Here is a 19,545-nt window from a genome sequence, read left to right as displayed (position 1 = left end):
GAGTAAAGGAGAAAACATGGTAACATATAAAGAGTAGGCCTACTCACGATCCAAGGGTGATTTTAAAATCTTGCTATTCACTCTGAAAATGTCCTTCTGTTTAGGAATTCTGGATATGCATACGTAAATATAAATAGTTTAGGTTATAGCTAATTTCCTCATAAGAAACTGAAGGCATGGAAGAGGGAGCTGGATTCTGTTTCACTAACCCAAGCTGACAGCTCTGGTCTGATCCCAGAATCTTAAAGGCTACAGTGAGATAGAAAACAGCCCAACTTGCAGCTCAGACCACTAGAGAGTTTGCCAACCTACAGGTTAATAGCAAGCTCCAGTGGGTTTATAAACTGCCCAAACTTGGCACACACTTGACTCGGTTTTATTCTTAGTCTGTTCGCATTTCAGTGTTATGTAGAATAATTCAAAGATGATGCTTGAGAAGAGCAATGCGATCTATGCGATGGTTGACTGAGAAATGGCATCTCCCAAATGACATGGGGTGTCTGTGTTTTAATTACCTTTGTCCCCAAGGAAAAGCAAATGCTCCAAAGACAGCAAATTTTTGGAAACCCAAAAATAATGCCCACTCTAAATGTTAAGTAATCATTCTTTTAGGATAAATTCATTTATACTTTAACCTTAAAATCAGAATTTCTAGCCTTTAGAACTTCTCACAAAGTGAGGACAGAAGGTCTGCATTGTTTCACATGTTAGGCTTTAATAAAGAGATATATCTGTTGTGGCCAATGGCTGCCAATATTAGCCAGTGGTTAACAAGATGCTAATGTAGAGAGAAGTATTAATTAAGACAAAGTAAGAATTAGAGAGAATTAGACCAAATTATCATTAACATCTAAATGCCAATAAAAATAAAAATAAAAATGAAAAGGAATCAAAAGGAAATTGCCTACAAAAATCTCCAGAAAAAATAGGCTATCTGCTAAATCATATTGTCTCTTCTTTATACTCAGCTCTCCATTTGGAATGAAAAATAATCCAGTTTAGATGAAACATATCTTTGAAAATGATAGTACCAATGCTGGATACTTTTTGCATACCAGCCCCTCCAAGCTACTTCAGACTATATTATTTCTCTCTTTCCACGACATCCAGATATTTGAATAAAAGTTGTGACTTTTTTGGTAAATGTTCAATATAATTACTTAGATTTTTCAAACAGACTACATAACCAATAGAAGATATAACTAACATAACTAAAGCCATTGCAAAGATAATTTCCCAATAGTTATTAGTTACTATGGAAGTTTAAAGAGTCACCTTTAAAATACCCTTTTGTTAGTCACAGTAGTCAATGAAGACTATTTCATAAACATTTTAATTTCATATTGGTTTATGACATTTTAATTTCATATTGGTTTAATATGACATTTTAATATGACATTTTAATTTCATATTGGTTTATGTTGATTTCGCTATTAACAATTTTAATTCAAGCTCCAAAAACAGAAGGTACATATGTAAACTCTGACCAGATTGGCCTCTTCTAGTTGATCAAATTACCAAGTTGGTTTATCATGCCAGAGACATCTTATGAATCTCCCACTGTTTTTCCTCAGTTCTAACCTTATCCTTATTTCTTTTTCTAAATTTGTACATGTCAGCATATAGCATTTCTATTATATCTTTACTTATTAGTCAAAAATAGTATTCTCCATTGAGAGTAAGCATGGAATTATTATTGGTTGCTTTTCTTAAATAACAGCTAAACTTTCTCCTCAAATTCAGTCAATGGGTTTGAATCTTTCTCATGACCAACAGTATCAGCAAAGATTAGGTTCTGCTACCAATAACAGAATATTCAAACCAAAGTGGCTTTATCACATGAAAGTTTATTTTTCTGCAGTAATAAGGTGCTCAGGTAGTCATTTGCTGGCTTGGTTCAGCCCCTCTAGGATGTCTGAGCCCATATCTCTGGGTCATGGGTCTCTTTGCTTTCCCATTGTGAGTCCAAGATGGTTGGTGAGATCTTGTGGCAATTTTCACTTCACTGCAAAAATACTTTATCAGAAATGCCTCTCAATACTTCCTGCTTGTATCTTATTTGCTTCTTTTATCTGCAAAGGGGGCAGGAAAATAAACCATTTGTAAGAAAAAAGAAAGGAGAATAGATGTTATGTTGACACCCCATTCAGCTTTAATTGACATTCATTATTCTATTTACACACTCCTAGGTATTATACTTCTACAAGTGTTCTTGCTTAAAATTATTTCCGTATTTTACATTATTCGTACATATTTGCTTCTTCCTCAAATCTACTGCCCATATTTATAAGCTTATGTTATCCTCAAAAATCTTCAAAAACAAAGCAAAATAAATACAGACAGAACTTCAGTGAGAAGGAGAAAGGCCATACATGTTAGTTAGTCACCAATGAAAAATAAACGGGCCGGGAACCAGATGCACCCACTGTATTATGTAATATGTGTGCCGTGGGGAAGGAATGACTAATGTGGATACACAACAGATTGCTCCACCAGAGACCTCAAAAATCTCCTTAGGGTTGGAGGGGACATTTGCAACTGCTTGCATCTCTTGTCCCTCCTGCTTCTTCTGGTTTGACCCTGCATTCCATGTGTTTTGTGTTAGCCTGGCTTTTGTGTGTCCGGCAAAGCAGGCTGTAATTCCTGAGCTCTATATAGTGATTGGATCTCTTTTAAGTTGTTAAATTCAATCAATAAGTATATATTTATGAAAAAGCCAAAAAAAATTCAAAATAATAGCAACAAAAATATTAAAATAATTTCCAGGTATCAGAGAACAACATCACATGCTTGAACACTTATTACTAAGGAGTGAATTTGGGAAGTCTGGGTTAAATAGGCAATATGCCATCAGAATCAGGAAAATGAAACTGCTGAGATATGGCATTTGCCATACTAGCTTTATATACTAGTACAGTGAAAGCTATATGTAATGCTGAGGCTGTGATAGGATAAACATTTTCCTGTACAATGATTTTCAGCTTTTAAAATCTGTAGTAGGTGGAGCTCTTGTTTCACTTGCAATGTCCTAATATGTGTAACAGTAAACTGTGCCATAGTGGGATTCACAGTTCTATTCTTTATTGAAGATTTTAGGAATTGAAAGTCATGTTTCCTGAACACCACCTTTTAATGGCCTGCCTTTGATATTTTTCTATTATTTGTATGAAGAAAGTGATGTACTTTACTACCTAAAGTTCTGATGTCAAGCTTTGAGTCATCTATTGAATAGATCAATGCAACTCAGTAAGCTTCATTGTGCTTAGTGGACAAGATACCATTCCCACCTTCAGAAAACTGAATAGCAAGTAAACGATGCTGGTCATCTTTCCAGCAGACACATGACTCTAGATCTCTGAGTGGCCTAGTTTCTTTAGGTGAAAAATGTTTGAGAATTAAGTTTTTTGTTGTTGTTTTTAGAAAAGTTAACTATCACTAAAAGTTAATATGGTTTAAACTGTCCTTAGCACATGAAAAGATGTTCAACATTAGTAATCCTTGGGGAAATGCAAACTAAAACCACAACCAAAGACTGTTGCTGGAGGCTCAAGTATGAACAAATCTGAGAGTTAAACACTGCAGAGCAACTCAGTTAGAGGGAGGCCCTGACACTTTTGTGAATTTTACTTCCAATAGCTCTATCAGATTTTCACAGTGAATGCCAGAGGAAAATTCCCTCATCCTTCTGGTAGGAGAAGGGGAAAAGTAACCATTTTGAAGTAGCTAGAGCATTCTGTTCTTTAAAATATATATATAAAATTTCAGAGAGGAAGGGAGAGAGAGAGAAAAAACATCAATGATGAGAGAGAATCATTGATCAGCTGCCTCCTGCACACCTCCTACTGGGGATTGAGCCCGCATCTGCTGAGTCAAACCAGCTAGGGCTCTGCAGTGGTCCGCAAACTCATTAGTCAACAGAGCCAAATACCAACAGTACAACGATTGAAATTTCTTTTGAGAGCCAAATTTTTTAAACTTAAACTATATAGGTAGGTACATTGTTATTAACTTAATTAGGGTACTCCTAAGGCTTAGGAAGAGCCACACTCGCGAGCCGCAGTTTGCCGACCACTGGAGAGCATTCTGTTCTTAATAAAGCCCATCCTCAGGAGAAACTGTTACCAGGACCTAACCTGCTGGGGTTTTTTAGAGCCTGTTACCTCCTAGAGCAGTGGTTCTCAACCTTCCTAATGCCGCGACCCTTTAATACAGTTCCTCAGGTTGTGGTGACCCCCAATTTCATTGTTACAAATTGAACATAATTAAAGCATAGTGATTAATCACAAAAACAATATGTAATTATATATGTGTTTTCCGATGGTCTTAGGTGACCCCTGTGAAAGGGTCGTTTGACCCCCAAGGGGTCGCAACCCACACGTTGAGAACCGCTGGATTAGGGGTACTGTGATGTGACCTGCCTAGGGAAGGGGAAACCACCTACCATAGTTGTCTGGGATGGGGGAACCAGTGCTAACCGAGCCTGGGGGCCAGAGGAGGGGTTGATCCAATAGTCTCTGGGGGAATGTAAGGGAAGCAATCTCTGCTCTTCCCCGATCTAGCTGGCAGGTCCAGCAGTGCTCAGGCAGTGGTCACGTCATGGAATAGTCTTTCCTCCACACCAGGTACCAATAAATTAAAAAATTCTGCTCCGTGAAAAACAATGTCAAGGGAATGAGAAAACGAGACACAGATTGAGAGAGAAATATTTGCAAAGGACACATCTGATAAAGGTTTTCGTCCAAAATATACAAAGAACTCTTAAAATTCAACAATAACAAAATAAGCAACTTAGTTTTAAAATGGGCAAAAGAACACAACAGACACCTCACCAGAGAAGATATAGATGGCAGATAAGCATATGAAAAGATGCTATACATCATGTGTAATCAAGGAAATTAAAATTAAAACAATAGTGATGCATGTCTATTAGAGTGGCCAAAATCCAGAACACTGACAACAGGTGCTGGTGAGGATGTGGAGCAACAGGAAGCCTCATTTGTTGCATGAAGGGGATGTTAAATGGTACAGCCACTTTGAAGACAGGTTCTTACCTTATGATCCAGCAATCTCACTCTTGGTATTTTCTGAAATGAATTGAAAATTTATTTATACACAAAATCCTATTCAGTGATATTAAGGCAACTTTATTCATAATTGCTAAAACTTGGAAGCAATCAAGATATCCTATGGGTGAATGGACAAATAAACTGTAGTACATCTAAATAATGGAATATTATTCAGCACTAAAAAGAAGTAAGCTACAAGCCATGCAAAGACATGGAGGAAATGTAAAATGCATGTTTCTAAGTGCATGAAGCCAAACCTGAAAAAAGGCTACATATGGTGAGACTTCAACTATATGACATTATGGAGAAGACAAAATATGGAGACAAAAAAGAGATTAGTGTCACCAGGGGTTAGGGAAAGGAAGGGATGAATAGGCAGAGCACAGAGGAACTCTGGTCAGTGAAACTATTCTGTGTGATTATACATTTGTCGAGGCCATTCATGATGTTCAACACCAAGATGTCTATGAATGTAATCTATGGACTTTGTTAATAATGAGGTGTCAATGTGGGTTTATTAGTGTAACAAATATCCACTGTGGTGCAGAATGTCTGTAGCAGGGTGTGTGGAGACAAGGGGAATATGGGAACTCTGTACTCTCCACTCATTTTTGTTGTGAACCTAAAACTATTCTAAAAAAGAAAGTTTACTCATTTCAAAACAAGCAAACCACAGTGAGATATCACTAAACACCTATCTGAATGGCTAAAATGAAAAATAATGCCAACACTTCATGTTAAGCAAAAATTTGGAAAAACTGAGTCACTCATACATTGTTCATGGGAATGTAAAATGATACATTCTGGAAAACGGTTGGCAGTTCCTTAAACATGCAACGACTATACAATCCAGCAATTGCTCTTTGCCCTCTTGTCTTCTCATCCCAGAGAAATAAAGACTTATTTTCACACAAAACCTGTACACAAATGTTTACAGCAGCTTTATTCATTACAGTCCCAAACTGGGAACAACTCAGATGTCCTTCGGTGGGTGAACAGTTAGACATACTGTGGTGGATCCACATCATGGACTGCTGCGCAGCAAGAGCACCGAGAGCAAACTGGGTACAAGCAATAACCTGGGCGAATATCCAGACAATTAAGCTGAGTGGAAAAGCCTATTCCAAAAGTTTACATACTGTATGATTCCATTTATGCAACAGTCATGAGAGGACAAAACTGAAATGGGGAACAAATTGGTGGTTGCCAGGGTTTAAGGAGGGAATGGGGCATGAGAGAAGAGGATGTGCGATGGAAGCATAACAGGAGACATCCTTGTGGTGATGAAAATGTCAGTGTCTTCACTGTATCAATGTCAATATCCTGTTTATGACTTTGTACTGTAGTGTTGCAAGATGTTATCACGGGAGTGAACTAGGCAAAGGGAACACAGGATCTCTCTGTAATATTAGAACTGCGTGGAACTCTAAAATTATGTTAAAATGAAAAGATTTAAAATAAATAATGTAAATCAAAAAATCTGATTAAAACTTTATGATTTTTCTTAAACAAACAAACAAAACACCTCACAACTGTCCTCAGAAGCTATTTGGCTCTCTTTCTAAGCAAAAGAGTAAAGATTCTTCTATGTGAACATTTTAAGAATCTGGACATCAGGAGAAAAAGAGAAAACAAGATGAGGAAATGAAAATAATGGAAAGAAAGCACTTACATGCTTAGCATATTGGTTAAATAAATCATGGTCCATAAAATGCACTAAATGTAGCTATTACAAAATCAGTTATAAAAGAATAGTTACTAAATGGGAAAATGGGTTCTATCTATTAGTACATTAAAACATAGGTAAAATTATATAAAAATTGTAAAATGTTTATAAATTAACTCAACAAATCTTACATAATCAACAAAAAATGCATATATCTGTCAGGTATTGGATGCAAGGGTGAGCAGAAAGGTTCTCACAGTGCCTGCCCTCATAGAACTCACAGTGTACTGGGTACATGGATTTCCCACTCCTCTTTGTTTCAACATCAGTATATTTAATTTTTCAGTAAATATTTATTGAGTACAGATTCTATTCTTAATACTCTGAAAAGTTTCATGTGGGATCCAAATGGCAGATTTTATATAGTTTGTAACCTTAAATGGATTATAATTTGGGTAGAGAGATAAGATTCATGAACACATAATAAAAATCAGAGAACATCAGGATATAGGGTATATGTCTGCAATGATACAAGGTTTCAGATCTGAGACATCACTCTGGTTGTGCATGGGGAGTGGTTAACCCTGCTGAGTGTGCCCTGCCACCTCCCAGGTCAGTAGCTCTTAAGGAAAGTCTCTCGTGGTTGAATCTTGGCTTGAGTTTCTCTCTGTAGCCAACACCTCACTAATTCTTCAAAACCAATATTTTTAAAATATATTTTTATTGATTTCAGAGAGGGAGAGGGAGAGGGAGAGGGAGAGGGAGAGGGAGAGAGAGAGAGAGAGAAACATCCACGATGAGAGAGAATCATTGATCAGCCTCCTGTATACCCCACACCGGGGATCAAGCCCAAAATCCGGGCATGTGCCCAGACTGGAAATCGAATTGTGACCTCCTGGTTCATAGGTTGACACTCATCCACTGAACAACGCTGGCCGGGCCTTTTCAAAACCAATTTTGTTGTTTTGAGCATTCTTGCTGTGACTGTTCCCTACTAGCCGACACTAGTATTTCATTTCAATGTGGTCTGTGCACTTTCTGAGTTTGCATTGGTCTAATCTGAGCTCAGTGTTCCTGTGACATTCTCCACTCCCTTTCCAGTGGAATTAGTGAAAGTGTTTGACTCTTTTTTCTGTGTTGGTGACACCGCTGAGCACATTAAAGTAGACCTAAAGACAGCCTTGGAATTCTTTTTCCAGTATGGAGTCTCTAGTTGCTGAAAAAGACATTTTCCAGAGCAGTTGGGACAGCCTCCTGGAGAAGCTGCAGGAAATGGTGCTTCCGCGGTAGCATCTGAAAGGGAAGTTTTTCATCCAAGAGCACAGAAAATGGCACTTTTAGGAATGAGTGTGGGGCACCCTGCTGATAGTGTCATTAAATAAGCTCTGTGCAGCCTTTCAGAAGTACACTGTTACCCTTGGCAAAGCCATCACTATACATTGAAGAGAAGGAAAACGTATTTCATTATATGGTTTCTATTTAGCCTTTCTATTTAAGAGACTAAGAAGCACTGGCCTCCACCTCTGGGAAGCACGTCATGAGCTAAGGCCTTCCCATTACCAGAAAAGGACACGGTTTCGATTGGTTCTCAGGACCCCGTGCACTTCTACATACCTCCACAGCTCAAAATTCCACAGACTATGAATTCTTGGACATTGTTCAGTGCACGGGTGGCAATTGTTTGCAATGAGTCTCACTCAGCAACTCAGGGTAAACTGCTCTATGTGGTTTTGTCCTAGTCTGTGGAATAAGCCTTAATAAAACTCACATGCCTAAGACCCTGTGGTTGCCTGTGAAACGATTTCATCTAACAATGAGCTATTTGGATTGGCTGACGTGGACTACCAGCTGGCTAAACATTAGTGAAGCTGGGTGTATTGAAATGGCGTCATTCGTAGAAGCTGGCATATAGCTCATGGAGATACAACCACTGTAACAGGACTGTGTCCAGCAAATAATGGGAAATACTGTAAGATTGAAGGTGAAACTTCAAGTCTACAATATTTATAAAGTGCTTTGCAATTGCAAATGGATTTTCTAAAGAGTCATTTTTCTCCCTTTCAAAAGTTTACTTGTATATCCAACATCATGATACCCTGATATAAAAGTAAAATATTCCTCTAAGGAAACAATGGTGGTTTGTTATGGGACCCAGACCAAACCTCCTAAGAGACCATCTTACTGTTATTGTTTAAGCCGCATTGACCTGGGGCTTAGAAAACGCAATCTCAGCAGCAGTCTTTATTCCTTTTACATGTTAGCTGCCTCCCGTGACAAACCTGTAGGGTTACAAAAAAAAATGTACAGTGAAAACTTTCATTGTTTGTTTTTCCTGAAGTTCCCTATAAAATGTCAGTGTCTTTGAAGGGGTTCTCCTTGAATTGAACTCCTGAGGTTGGAGATTTACCAGGTTGATTTAGGAGTTTGAAATCCTGGAGCGTTTCCATAAAATGAGGATTTACAGTTCATAAATATAATGACAAAAGTGTGAAGATGCATTTTTGTTCTAGAAAAACTATTGGAACAAAGCTACTTTTCATAAAAAGCTCCAGTGCTGCCATTCCCTTCAGACAGAAGTCTGTTCTGGCTATGTGAATAGCTTTTTACTGCCATTTGTATAAGATGGGCTCCTTCCCTGCTTCATGCGGAGCCACATCCTCTGAAGGTGTGCAGATGGAGAGATAAGTTGAACACTGGGACATTTAAGCAGTGACGAGCATAAAGAAATGGGAGGAAAACGTGTTGTAAGACAGAGCACATTCCCTCTGTTTGCCTCATCCCTGATGGGGCTCGGCTTCCAGATCACTTCAGTCTGGTTCTGATATTTACTCTGAGATTATTAGTTACATTATTTCCCACATTTGGCAGCAAGTGCCTCGGTTATTAATTTCCATTAAATTGTCTACTCTGACTAACTGTTTGGGGAAAGAAAAACATGCCATGCTTTGGCCTTATACAATGTTAGGGGGAACAATAAGGAAATTGTGTTACTAATGGACCTTCTCCATAGATGATAGAAGTGGTGTGAGATTAGCAGTTGCATAGTTGTGCAGAAGGCCTGGGTTGAATAATTGCAATGGATGCATGAGTCTGGGGAAAATCTCTGGACTTTCTTTCAATTTAGTTGTAAATTGAGTTGACATGATTTCCAAACCTAGGATGAATGTTGGAGCTTACCTTGAGGTTAAAGAAAGGGCAGCCTTCCTTTCTGTATTCCAATTTGCTTACTTTAGCCCAATTCTTAGAAAGGGAAAATCATGCCTCCATTCTGCTCTTCTAAACATTCTGCTCTATAAATTTCTAGTAACCCCGCCCCTCTGATGTTTATGTTTGGTTGTGATTGGAAATAAGTTGATTTTATGAAAAGAGTACTAAACCACGAGTCAGATGAGCTATGGTCTAGTCCTATATTTCAACATTGTAAATAATTTATTGTCAAACTGGGACACTTTGAGGATGGAAGGGGGTCCTATTAATACTTATACCAGGATAACAGACATAAATCAAGACTGTCTTGGTTAATACTGGCATGTGTGATTGTTCTGCCACTTACTGTATGTTTGGGTAAATGAACCCAGCTTCTTAAAGTTTTAGTTCCTCATCTGTAAAATGGAAATAATAAGTCCTCTATTTTCAAGATTATTGTAAAGATATGAAATAATATGTGTAAGGCCTTTGTGAACTGTGAACTATGAAATCATATACAATGTAAGGGAAATCATAATAAATTATATCAGCTGTAGCTGGAGAAAACTCTCAGAGAAATACCTCTGGATGTTTTCATGGATAAGAACAGAGAATTGGAGGCAATAATTGTGGAAACAAACTCAGATAAGATGAGGTTTCTAAGGGAATATTGAAGGAAGCAAAGTAGGTTGGGCTATTTTTGACATTTGTTTCCTTTCAACCAATATAATTTTAAACAAAAAGTAGGCCCTAATGTGAGATGAGAACTGTGTTTGCGGACGTATTAGGGAATGTTGATTATCCTGGTGACATAGTTAGGTAAGCCTGTATCTGTTTATATTCAGAATCTGACCTGAAATATAAAGATTTGACATTTCAGAGAATTAACTTTGCTCTTAAGTTGTTATAATACTGGTGATTAAAACTCAAGGACTCTTAGTCTTTCTCATGTTATAATTTGATGTGTTTTAGCTTAAGTTTGTAGATCAGCCTCCACCCCATTGGGTTTTTTTGTTTGTTTGTTTGTTTGTTTGTGATTAGAAGGAATCAAGATGCTTTTTGCATGGTTTCTGCCAGCATGCTGACAATTGTGTTCATGATCCATATAGCCCAAGTCCCCTCAGCCATCTGCTCAGCCTACGGGCCATAGTTCTCCATTAAGCTACTGGAGGTCAATCATTAACAAATACCTTCTGTTGGCCTATATGACTATGACCAAGAAATTTCAATTGACAGTTTGAGGTCACCCAAGACACTTAATTCAGTATGTTTTATGTAAGAAATTAAACTCATAGCACTACCATGTAAGCAATATATATATAATGTTGATTAACTAATCCTAGTTCAAGGTCCATGAGCTGGTATACACAGAATATCTCTTTTGCCAAATAAGGATGTTCTAGCTATATAAGCATCTATTTAAATCACCCTACAGATATCTTGGAACATATTTTAAGTAGAGAACAGAGCTATTTAGGCAATCAACATAGATTTGTGTTTCCACTCCATAGGATGGAGCTAGGATCCAGGATCCAGATTTTCCAGGATACCTGGCATAGATGGAGACTAGTTTCTAGTTCTTGATGGTGAAATATGAATGGAAGTGGAGGTACTGTCCTCCAGTCTCATCTCCATATACTGGTTGAATTGGAATGTCTTTAAGATTCTGGAGGAGGGAGAGTATACAAATTACAAGAGCTTGGATGCCTGAATAACTATGTGGAAAGTTGTTAGTCCAGAAAATTAATGTGAATGAGAAATATAACTACATTGTGTAAGGATTTTAGAGGTTTTCTGTTAGAGAAACTAGTGTGGTTCTAAGTAATATAACTAGACCCTGGGATTCTATTTATAACTTGAACCACTTCAGTTAGAATGGCTACTGGCATTGTAAACATTGAAAAACAGTAAAATCTTAAATCACAAAAGGAATATAATTATATTCACCGTAATTTTGTTCCAAGGTTGAAAAAATCCATTTCTATACTGTTTTAATATTGGTATTAAATATAAGATATTAGAATATAAGTAGTGAAAGGATAAGCAGCCATGAAAAGTGTTTATTGCAAACAATAGAATTTTCAAAAATATTAATCTGACACTTAGAATGCATAAAGATCATGGTACAGAAATAATCCTCATAAATTGATGTGATTAGTTTTTTTTTTTCTACAGCCACATGTTCAGCCTTTGGGTGATTCTCCAATGTCTGTTAGAAGCATCAATAAGGACTGTTTGTCTTGATACTATGTATAGTTAATTTTTTATCATAGTTAATTTTTATCTGTTACTAGATTAGTAGACCTGTTCTTAAAAAGAGGATTTTTTCTCTCTCATTGCCTTTGATCATTTTTATTCAAAATTAGCTGTCCAAAGTGATTTGACCGTTATGGAATAAACAAATGTTAAGTTTCTGCCACAGGCTTCTTTTCTTCTGTGGTGGGTCTCTTTTCTGCGGGCTTCTTCTCAGCTGCTGGCTTCTTGGTAGCTGCAGCCTTTTTCCCCACCAAAGTCTTCTTCTGCTTCTTAAGGCCCACAGCCTTCTTTCCTTTCTTCCCGACCACAGGCTTCTTGCCTGGAACCCCCTTCTCATCTGATTTGGCTTCTAGTGCTGCTGCTGCTGCTCTATCCACCCGGAGCTTGTGGTTCTTGGTGTGACGAAGAACGGTGTTCCGGCGCATGGTCTTTGCATATGGGTTTAGCTTCAACGTGATTCTCAGGTTTTTCAGTGGATTCTTCTTCAGGACTCTGGGGTGAATCTTCTTGCGTGGTGCTCGGAGGGCTCTTTGGATCTCTGGGCTTTTCAAGATTCTGCTAAGGTCTGTATTGAGCATCTTGTGCATGGGAAGGTTATAGTTACTCTTGAGGGAGGCAGCTCTACGCCAAGTGCCATACAGCTCATCTAACTTGCGGAAAGCACTTTCAGTCCAAATGCAGAAACGGCCCACATGCCCTCCAGGTGCAAGTTTCAAAATGTTCAGTTTGCTGACATTAAGCAGAGTAATTCCAGGGATGTTTCTGAAGGCTTTGATGATACCGTTGTCCTCATTATAGATGATACAAGGTCCCTTGCACTGGATACGACGACGGTTTCTCATTTTGCCCTTGCCAGCCCTCATTTGCTGAGAGGCATAGACCTTTTTTATATCATTCCAGGCCTTAAGTTGCTTAAGAAGCAAAACAGCCTCCTTGGTTTTCTTGTAGCCTTCAACTTTATCTTCAACCACCAAAGGAAGTTCAGGAACTTCCTCAATAAGGTGACCTTTAGACATGACCAGTGCTGGTAAGGCCGAGGCAGCAAGGGCAGAGCAGATGGCATATCGTTTCTTTGTTGTGTTTACTCTGGGGTGCCAACGGCGGCAGTTTTTGGTTGGTGCAAACATGCGGCCCCCACGACACATATTTCCAAAAGCACCCTGGCCAGAACGATGAGTTCCACCACCTCGGACTCTGGGAATTCGAGCCACAGCTCTGCCAGTACCCCAGGACTCGGCACTGGCTTGATGACCTGCCAATTCACTGACAGCATAGGGCTATCTATTGTTTTTGCGCAAGTTGGTGTGAACAAAATTCACAATATCTGGTCGAATGGGAGCCTTGAACACAGCAGGCAAAGTGATATTTTTGCCAGATGTTTCCCCCTTTTCAGAGTACACAGATATCAGTGGACGAGCACACGCCATGGCGGGGAGAGGAGAAGGCCACACTCCTCTCTACCCGGCGGCTCCCACAGGAAAAGGCTAAAAAGAGGATTTTTAAGACTTAAGTCTGCACATGACAGAAATCATTGTATGTCTTAACCATTCCACTGCCCCCAGCCTCATAAACCAATTACTGATCACTCCTATAGTTATTAACAGAGTTATTTCACATATGGATTCATCATCCATCTGAGCTATTTCTCTCTACCATTCTACCACATATCATATAACAAAGTCTGATAAACCCAATGCTTAATTATATATAATGACAGAACTTGTCAGAAAATATACAGACAAGGAAATATTGGAACAGCATTTACAAAGTACTAATGTAAAATATTTCAACTTAGAATTCCATACCGATTAAAAGTATCCTTTAAAAATTAAAGCAAAATAAAGACATTTTAGTCCAACCAAATCTGAGAAAATTCACAGTAAACCAACTTACTCTAATAAGAAATATGAAGGAAGTTTTTTTCATGTGGAAAGAAAATGATAGCAGATGGACATTTGGATCTTAAGAAAGATGTAAAGAGCAGCAGAAATAGTAACTATGTTGTATGTTTAAGATACTTTACTTTTCATTTTTAACCTTGTTAAAAGATAATTGACTATATAAAGCAAAAATAATAATGTTTTGCTGGGTTTTTAGCATATGCAGAATTGAAGTATATACCAACAATAACATAAAAGAGAAGAAAGGGGAAATGGAGGTATACTGCTATATCTTTTTTACAATATATATAAAATGATATAATATTATTGGAAGATAAACTGTGATATGTTGAAATTGTATCCTGTAAAGCTTAAAGAAACTGTTAAAATAGCATAACAAAGAGTTATAGCTAAAACAGTCAACAAAAGAAATAAAATAATATCATGAAAACATTCAATATAAAGCAAGGCAGAAAAAGAAGAAAAAAAGAAACAAAGAACTTCTGGGATAAATAAATAGCAAAAACAAAGGTGGTAAATAAAAACTTAACTGTATTAATAGTTATAGTAAATGAAAATGGTCCACGATCCCCTATTAAAAGCCAGAGACTGCCATTTTAAATTTAAGTAAAAACACAAGACAATGGTATGCTTTCTAAAAGAATTCTACTTTATATGTAAAAACACAGTTTAAAAGTAAAAAGATGGAAAAAGACTTATTGTGCATGACTAATTAAAACAACAACAACCAACAACTCAGAATAGCTATTTTAGTACAAGCAAAATAGAGTTCAGAACAATAAACATTACCAATGATAAACAGGAACATTGTAAAATATAAACAGGTCAATACATCAAGAAGAAATAACAATCCTACATTATGTACACCCAACAAAAGAATGTCACATTTAATCAACTAAAACATATTACTGAAAAGAGAAATAGACAAATTCCATTTATAATGGGAAATTTCAACATTCCTTTCTAATAATTTGGTAGAAAAAAAAGAAAGAATTTAGTAAGGAAAGAGGAGATTTGAACAAAACTATGAAATAATTTGACCTAACTTGTGTTTATGGAGTACTCCACCCAATAAAAGAACACATTCTTCCTCAGTACACATGGAGCACTCATTAAGATAGACCATATGCTGATTCATAAACCAAATCTCAATAAATTTAAAAGGATAAATTAGACAGAGTATGTTCTTTGACTATAGTAGGATTAAATAAAAATTGCTAGAAGAAAGATATATAAAAAGTTTCCAAATATTTGGAAATGAAACAACACATTTATAAATAACCCATGAATCAAAATTAGTCACAGAGAATTTATAACTGAATAATATAAAAGCCCAACATATCAAAATTTGTGAGATAGAGCTAAATAAGTATTTAGAAAGAAATTTACAAAATGAAATGATCTTTTTAAAAAATAAAAATATTAATTCAATAATTTAAGATTTCACTTTCAGAAACTATGAAAAGAAGCACAAATTAAATGTAAAAACAAGCAGAAGGATGGTAAAAATAAAGAGTGAAATAAGTGAAGTAGAAACTATAAAAAACTAGTTTTTGAAAAATCAATAAAATTGATAAGCTTATATCCAGATTGATGAAGAACAAAGACAGAAGATGCAAATAACCAATATCAGAAATGAAAGAGAGGCTATCACCACAGATCCTTTAGAATGTAATGAAAAGGATAATAAAGAAATATTTGAAAAAACTTATGCCAATACATGTGGCAACTTAGAGGAAATGAACCAATTTCTTGAAATATACTAGCTACCATAGATTACTCTAAAGCAATAGATAACCAAAATAGTCCTATAACCTAGCCAGTGCAGTATTAGTTTCAGAATATTAATGTATAAATAAAAATAGAGGGTCTAGATAAAGATAGATACATATATGGTTGACTTTTGACAAAGTTACTAATATAATTTAATAGAAAAAATAATTTTTTAAACAAATGGTGTTGGAACAATTGGATATCCAAATGGGGAAAAATGGACATGATACAAATATTAACCTGAAATGGATCAAAACCCTAAACATACCAGCTAGAACTATAACACAAGTAGGAGAAACTTGTGAACAAGGTGAGACAGAAATATCTTGGGACACAAAATAGTGAACTTTACAATTAAATGAATAAATTGAATTTTATCAAAATTAAAACTTTGCCTTTTAAAAGGTTAAAAATGAACAAGTAAGCCACAGACTGGGAGATAATATTTTCAAAGTATATGTCTGATAAAGGATTTGCACCCAGAATATATAAAGACTACTTCTATCTCAATAACAATAATAAAAACAACTCAATTAAAAAATGGGCAAAACATTTGGACAGACACTTCCCCAAAGAAGATACACAATGGGAAATAAATATACCAAAAGGTGATCAACATCATTAATCATTAGGAAAATGCAAATGAAAGCCACAATAAAATACCTTTTCTGATGCACTAGAATAGCTAAAGTTAAAAAGATTAACAGTACCCATTGTTGATTAAGATACTGAGCACCTGGAACTCCCATACATCACTGGTGGGATGCAAAATGGATAGTTAGGTAGTTTCTCAGAGAGTGAAGCAAACATCATATGTATTTTCCCAGTTGAAATAAAAAGCTATATCCACATAAATACTTGTATGTGAATTTCATAGCATTTTTATTCATAACAACTTTGAGCCAATTGTGATATATCCATACAATGGGATACAACTCGGCAAGAAAAAGGAACAGACTGCTGATGCATGCACCAACACGGATAGATCTCAAAAGCATTTCACGGAGTGACAGAAGCCAGACATAAAAGCGTGGGTACTGTATGATGCCATTCACCTAAAATTTTATTGATGGCAAAACTGTAGTGACAGAAAGTAGATCAGTTGTCACCAGATGCCGAGGAGGAGAAAAGATTAAGAGCAAAGAAGTTGAAGGAAATTTTTGAGGTGATAAAAATGACTTGAATATGGCGGAGGTTACAAAACGATATACACAATGGACTGTATAGTTTAAAATGTTGAATCCTATTGTATGTAAATTATGCCTCAATAAAGATGATCTTAAAAAATAAGCCAGAGAACTGGCTAATTCAATCACTATGTAAGGGAAAATATGGCATGAGCCTAGAATATCTTTTGTGTCAGAAGGTATAGAAGTGTGAAAACAATAATTGGGGAATGTCAAAATGACAGAGACACACTTGAAGGTGCTCTCAAATCAGGGACAATTTGAGAATAAAAATAATAATGTAAAGAGTTTTAACTCATTGGATAAAATGCGAGTCAACCAATCCACACTTTTATAAATAAATTAATGAAAATTATAAATCAATTAATGAAAAAATTAAACCAATGGGAGCAAAGATAAAGCTCTCCCTTATGGCTAAGTGCTGTCCTACTACAGAAGGAATGATGGCATTAAAAAGTCATCAGTGGAGAGTAAAATTTGTAGGTCCAAGTTTTACCATAGGGTGTTTACATGGTCACAGAGGTCTCACCTCTCCTAATGGTTCTTAGTCATGAAGGGAAATGCAGTGCCTTTACAGGGGAGAAAACTCTGTAAAGTCAGACACCACTTCAAACCAGTGATCAAAGCTGCTTGACCAGGGCTGGGACAGACAGACGGCATGTGTCCAGGGCTAGCTGGACCACTGCAGTGGTCTCCCTGGCAAGAATGCAAACCTGAATTTAATAATTAGGAAGTACCAGATGAACCCAAATTAAAGGACCATTTAACAAAATGGATGTATTCTCTAAAAATGCCAGGGTCAAAAACAAAAAGGAAGGCCACGGAACTGGGACTCCCGATCAGAGGGGACAAAAGAGAATGACAGCAAAATAGAAGTTTTAATCTTGGATTGGATCTTGGGTGAGGGAAAAAAATACCTCTAAAAGACCTTATTGGCAAAATGGTAGCTATAAACAAATGATACTATTGGCATAATTTGAATATAGACTGTGACAGATAATAGTGTTATATTAGTGTTGAATTTCCTGAGTTTGATAACTTTATCGTGCTTATATGAGAGTGTGCTTTCCTTTTAGAAAACACACACTAAAGTATTTAGAGGTAAAGGCATTATGTTCACAATTTACTCTCAAATGGTTTGGAAACAGTATGAATAGATACTGAGAGGAAAGTAAAGCAATACAATTAGTGTGTCTGGATAAGGGACATATGGGAGTTCTTTGTAATAGTCTCACAGTTTTCCTGTAGGCTTTAAATTATATCAAAATAAAATGTAAAAAAAACCCCAATAACAATAACGTGGTTTGTAAGGGTCTGGGTTTCTTTTTAGATTCATCTTTCATTTTTTTAATAATTTGACAGCCAAGAACTGAAAATCTACCATGTATCAGGGATGGTTCTAGACTCAGTTAGCTCTGCAGAAACAGGGCTCAGTATATGGTTTCTAATGTCAAGAAGTTCGCTGCCTAATAAATATTGAACTGGGATAAGTGATGCATCAGAGTTGGTTCAGGATAACATGTGAGATGTGAGAGGCACCAAAGCAGATTTGGAGGCTGGGAGACATCTGGGAGGAGATGACCTCTGAGTGGCACTTGGAACTCCAGTGGGAGTTAACCAGTTGCAGGAGGCTTTCAGGCAGAAGGGGCACCAGATACAAAGGAACCAGGGCAGGTAAAGACAACTTGTGTTCCAGGACTTGCAATATGGTTCGCTATGAATAATCAGGTAGAGGTGAGTGGAAAGGATGTGAAATGAGCATAGAGAGAGGCCAGGATCAAGTAATGAGAATTCTCAATGCCATGTTAAAGACCTTTTCATTGAATTCTGAATGTGACATTTTGGGGAAATATTCAAGTGGAGATGGTCTTCAACATAGAAGAGTCTGCCACTCAGGAGGGTAGTGACAGTTTCAAAATAGACATTTGGAAGGCATTAAAGTACAATGGCTGGTGAAGCCATTGGGGCTTGGTGTGGGCGCACCAAGGAGGAGGGAGGTGGTGCATGCAGAGAATAGGATAGAGACATATCCCTGGTATCATCACCTCAGCACTTATAGGACACCAGCAGGAAAAGGATACACAGAAAAAGGCCGAAAAGTTGGAGGAAAACAAAGAGAGAATGAGATAGCAGAAACCATTTTTTTAAAAAAAGGGATTTAAAGGACATAAAAAAACAGCCCACAAAGCTTAATATTAACACTTTCATACCCTGATGAAAATCCCCTATATATTATCTGAACTAAAAATTCTTTTTCTCAGTCATCTGCACATTCCTTAGAATGTAATTTACTGATCTATTCGGATAAGTAGGTCAGCTATCTTAACCCGATAGATCTTCAACAAGAAAAGTAAGGAACTGACCTTACTGAAGTCTTTTCTGCTTTAAGCCCCTCTGATCTTATAGATGCTTGCTTGGGATTCAGGGCTCGGCTTTTTCTGTGTTAATAGAAAACAAAGTTGAATGTGTTTCATCTATGCTACTACGTGGCAGGAACTGCAGCTGGATAT

General features: G+C 36.9%; 1 protein-coding gene across 1 annotated transcript; it reads right to left on the bottom strand.

The window, feature by feature from the left end:
• Window positions 1-12,240: 12,240 nt before the first annotated feature.
• LOC132233456 (large ribosomal subunit protein uL4-like) lies at window positions 12,241-13,664 on the bottom strand. The gene is given in 1 exon segment (XM_059694172.1): window positions 12,241-13,664. A coding segment is annotated over 1 exon segment (1,278 nt). The 5' UTR covers window positions 13,602-13,664; the 3' UTR covers window positions 12,241-12,323.
• Window positions 13,665-19,545: the final 5,881 nt, after the last annotated feature.

The sequence above is a fragment of the Myotis daubentonii genome, chromosome 4 (genome assembly GCF_963259705.1).
Source record: "Myotis daubentonii chromosome 4, mMyoDau2.1, whole genome shotgun sequence".
Taxonomy (NCBI): domain Eukaryota; kingdom Metazoa; phylum Chordata; class Mammalia; order Chiroptera; family Vespertilionidae; genus Myotis; species Myotis daubentonii.
This window is presented reverse-complemented; position numbering and strand designations above follow the sequence as displayed.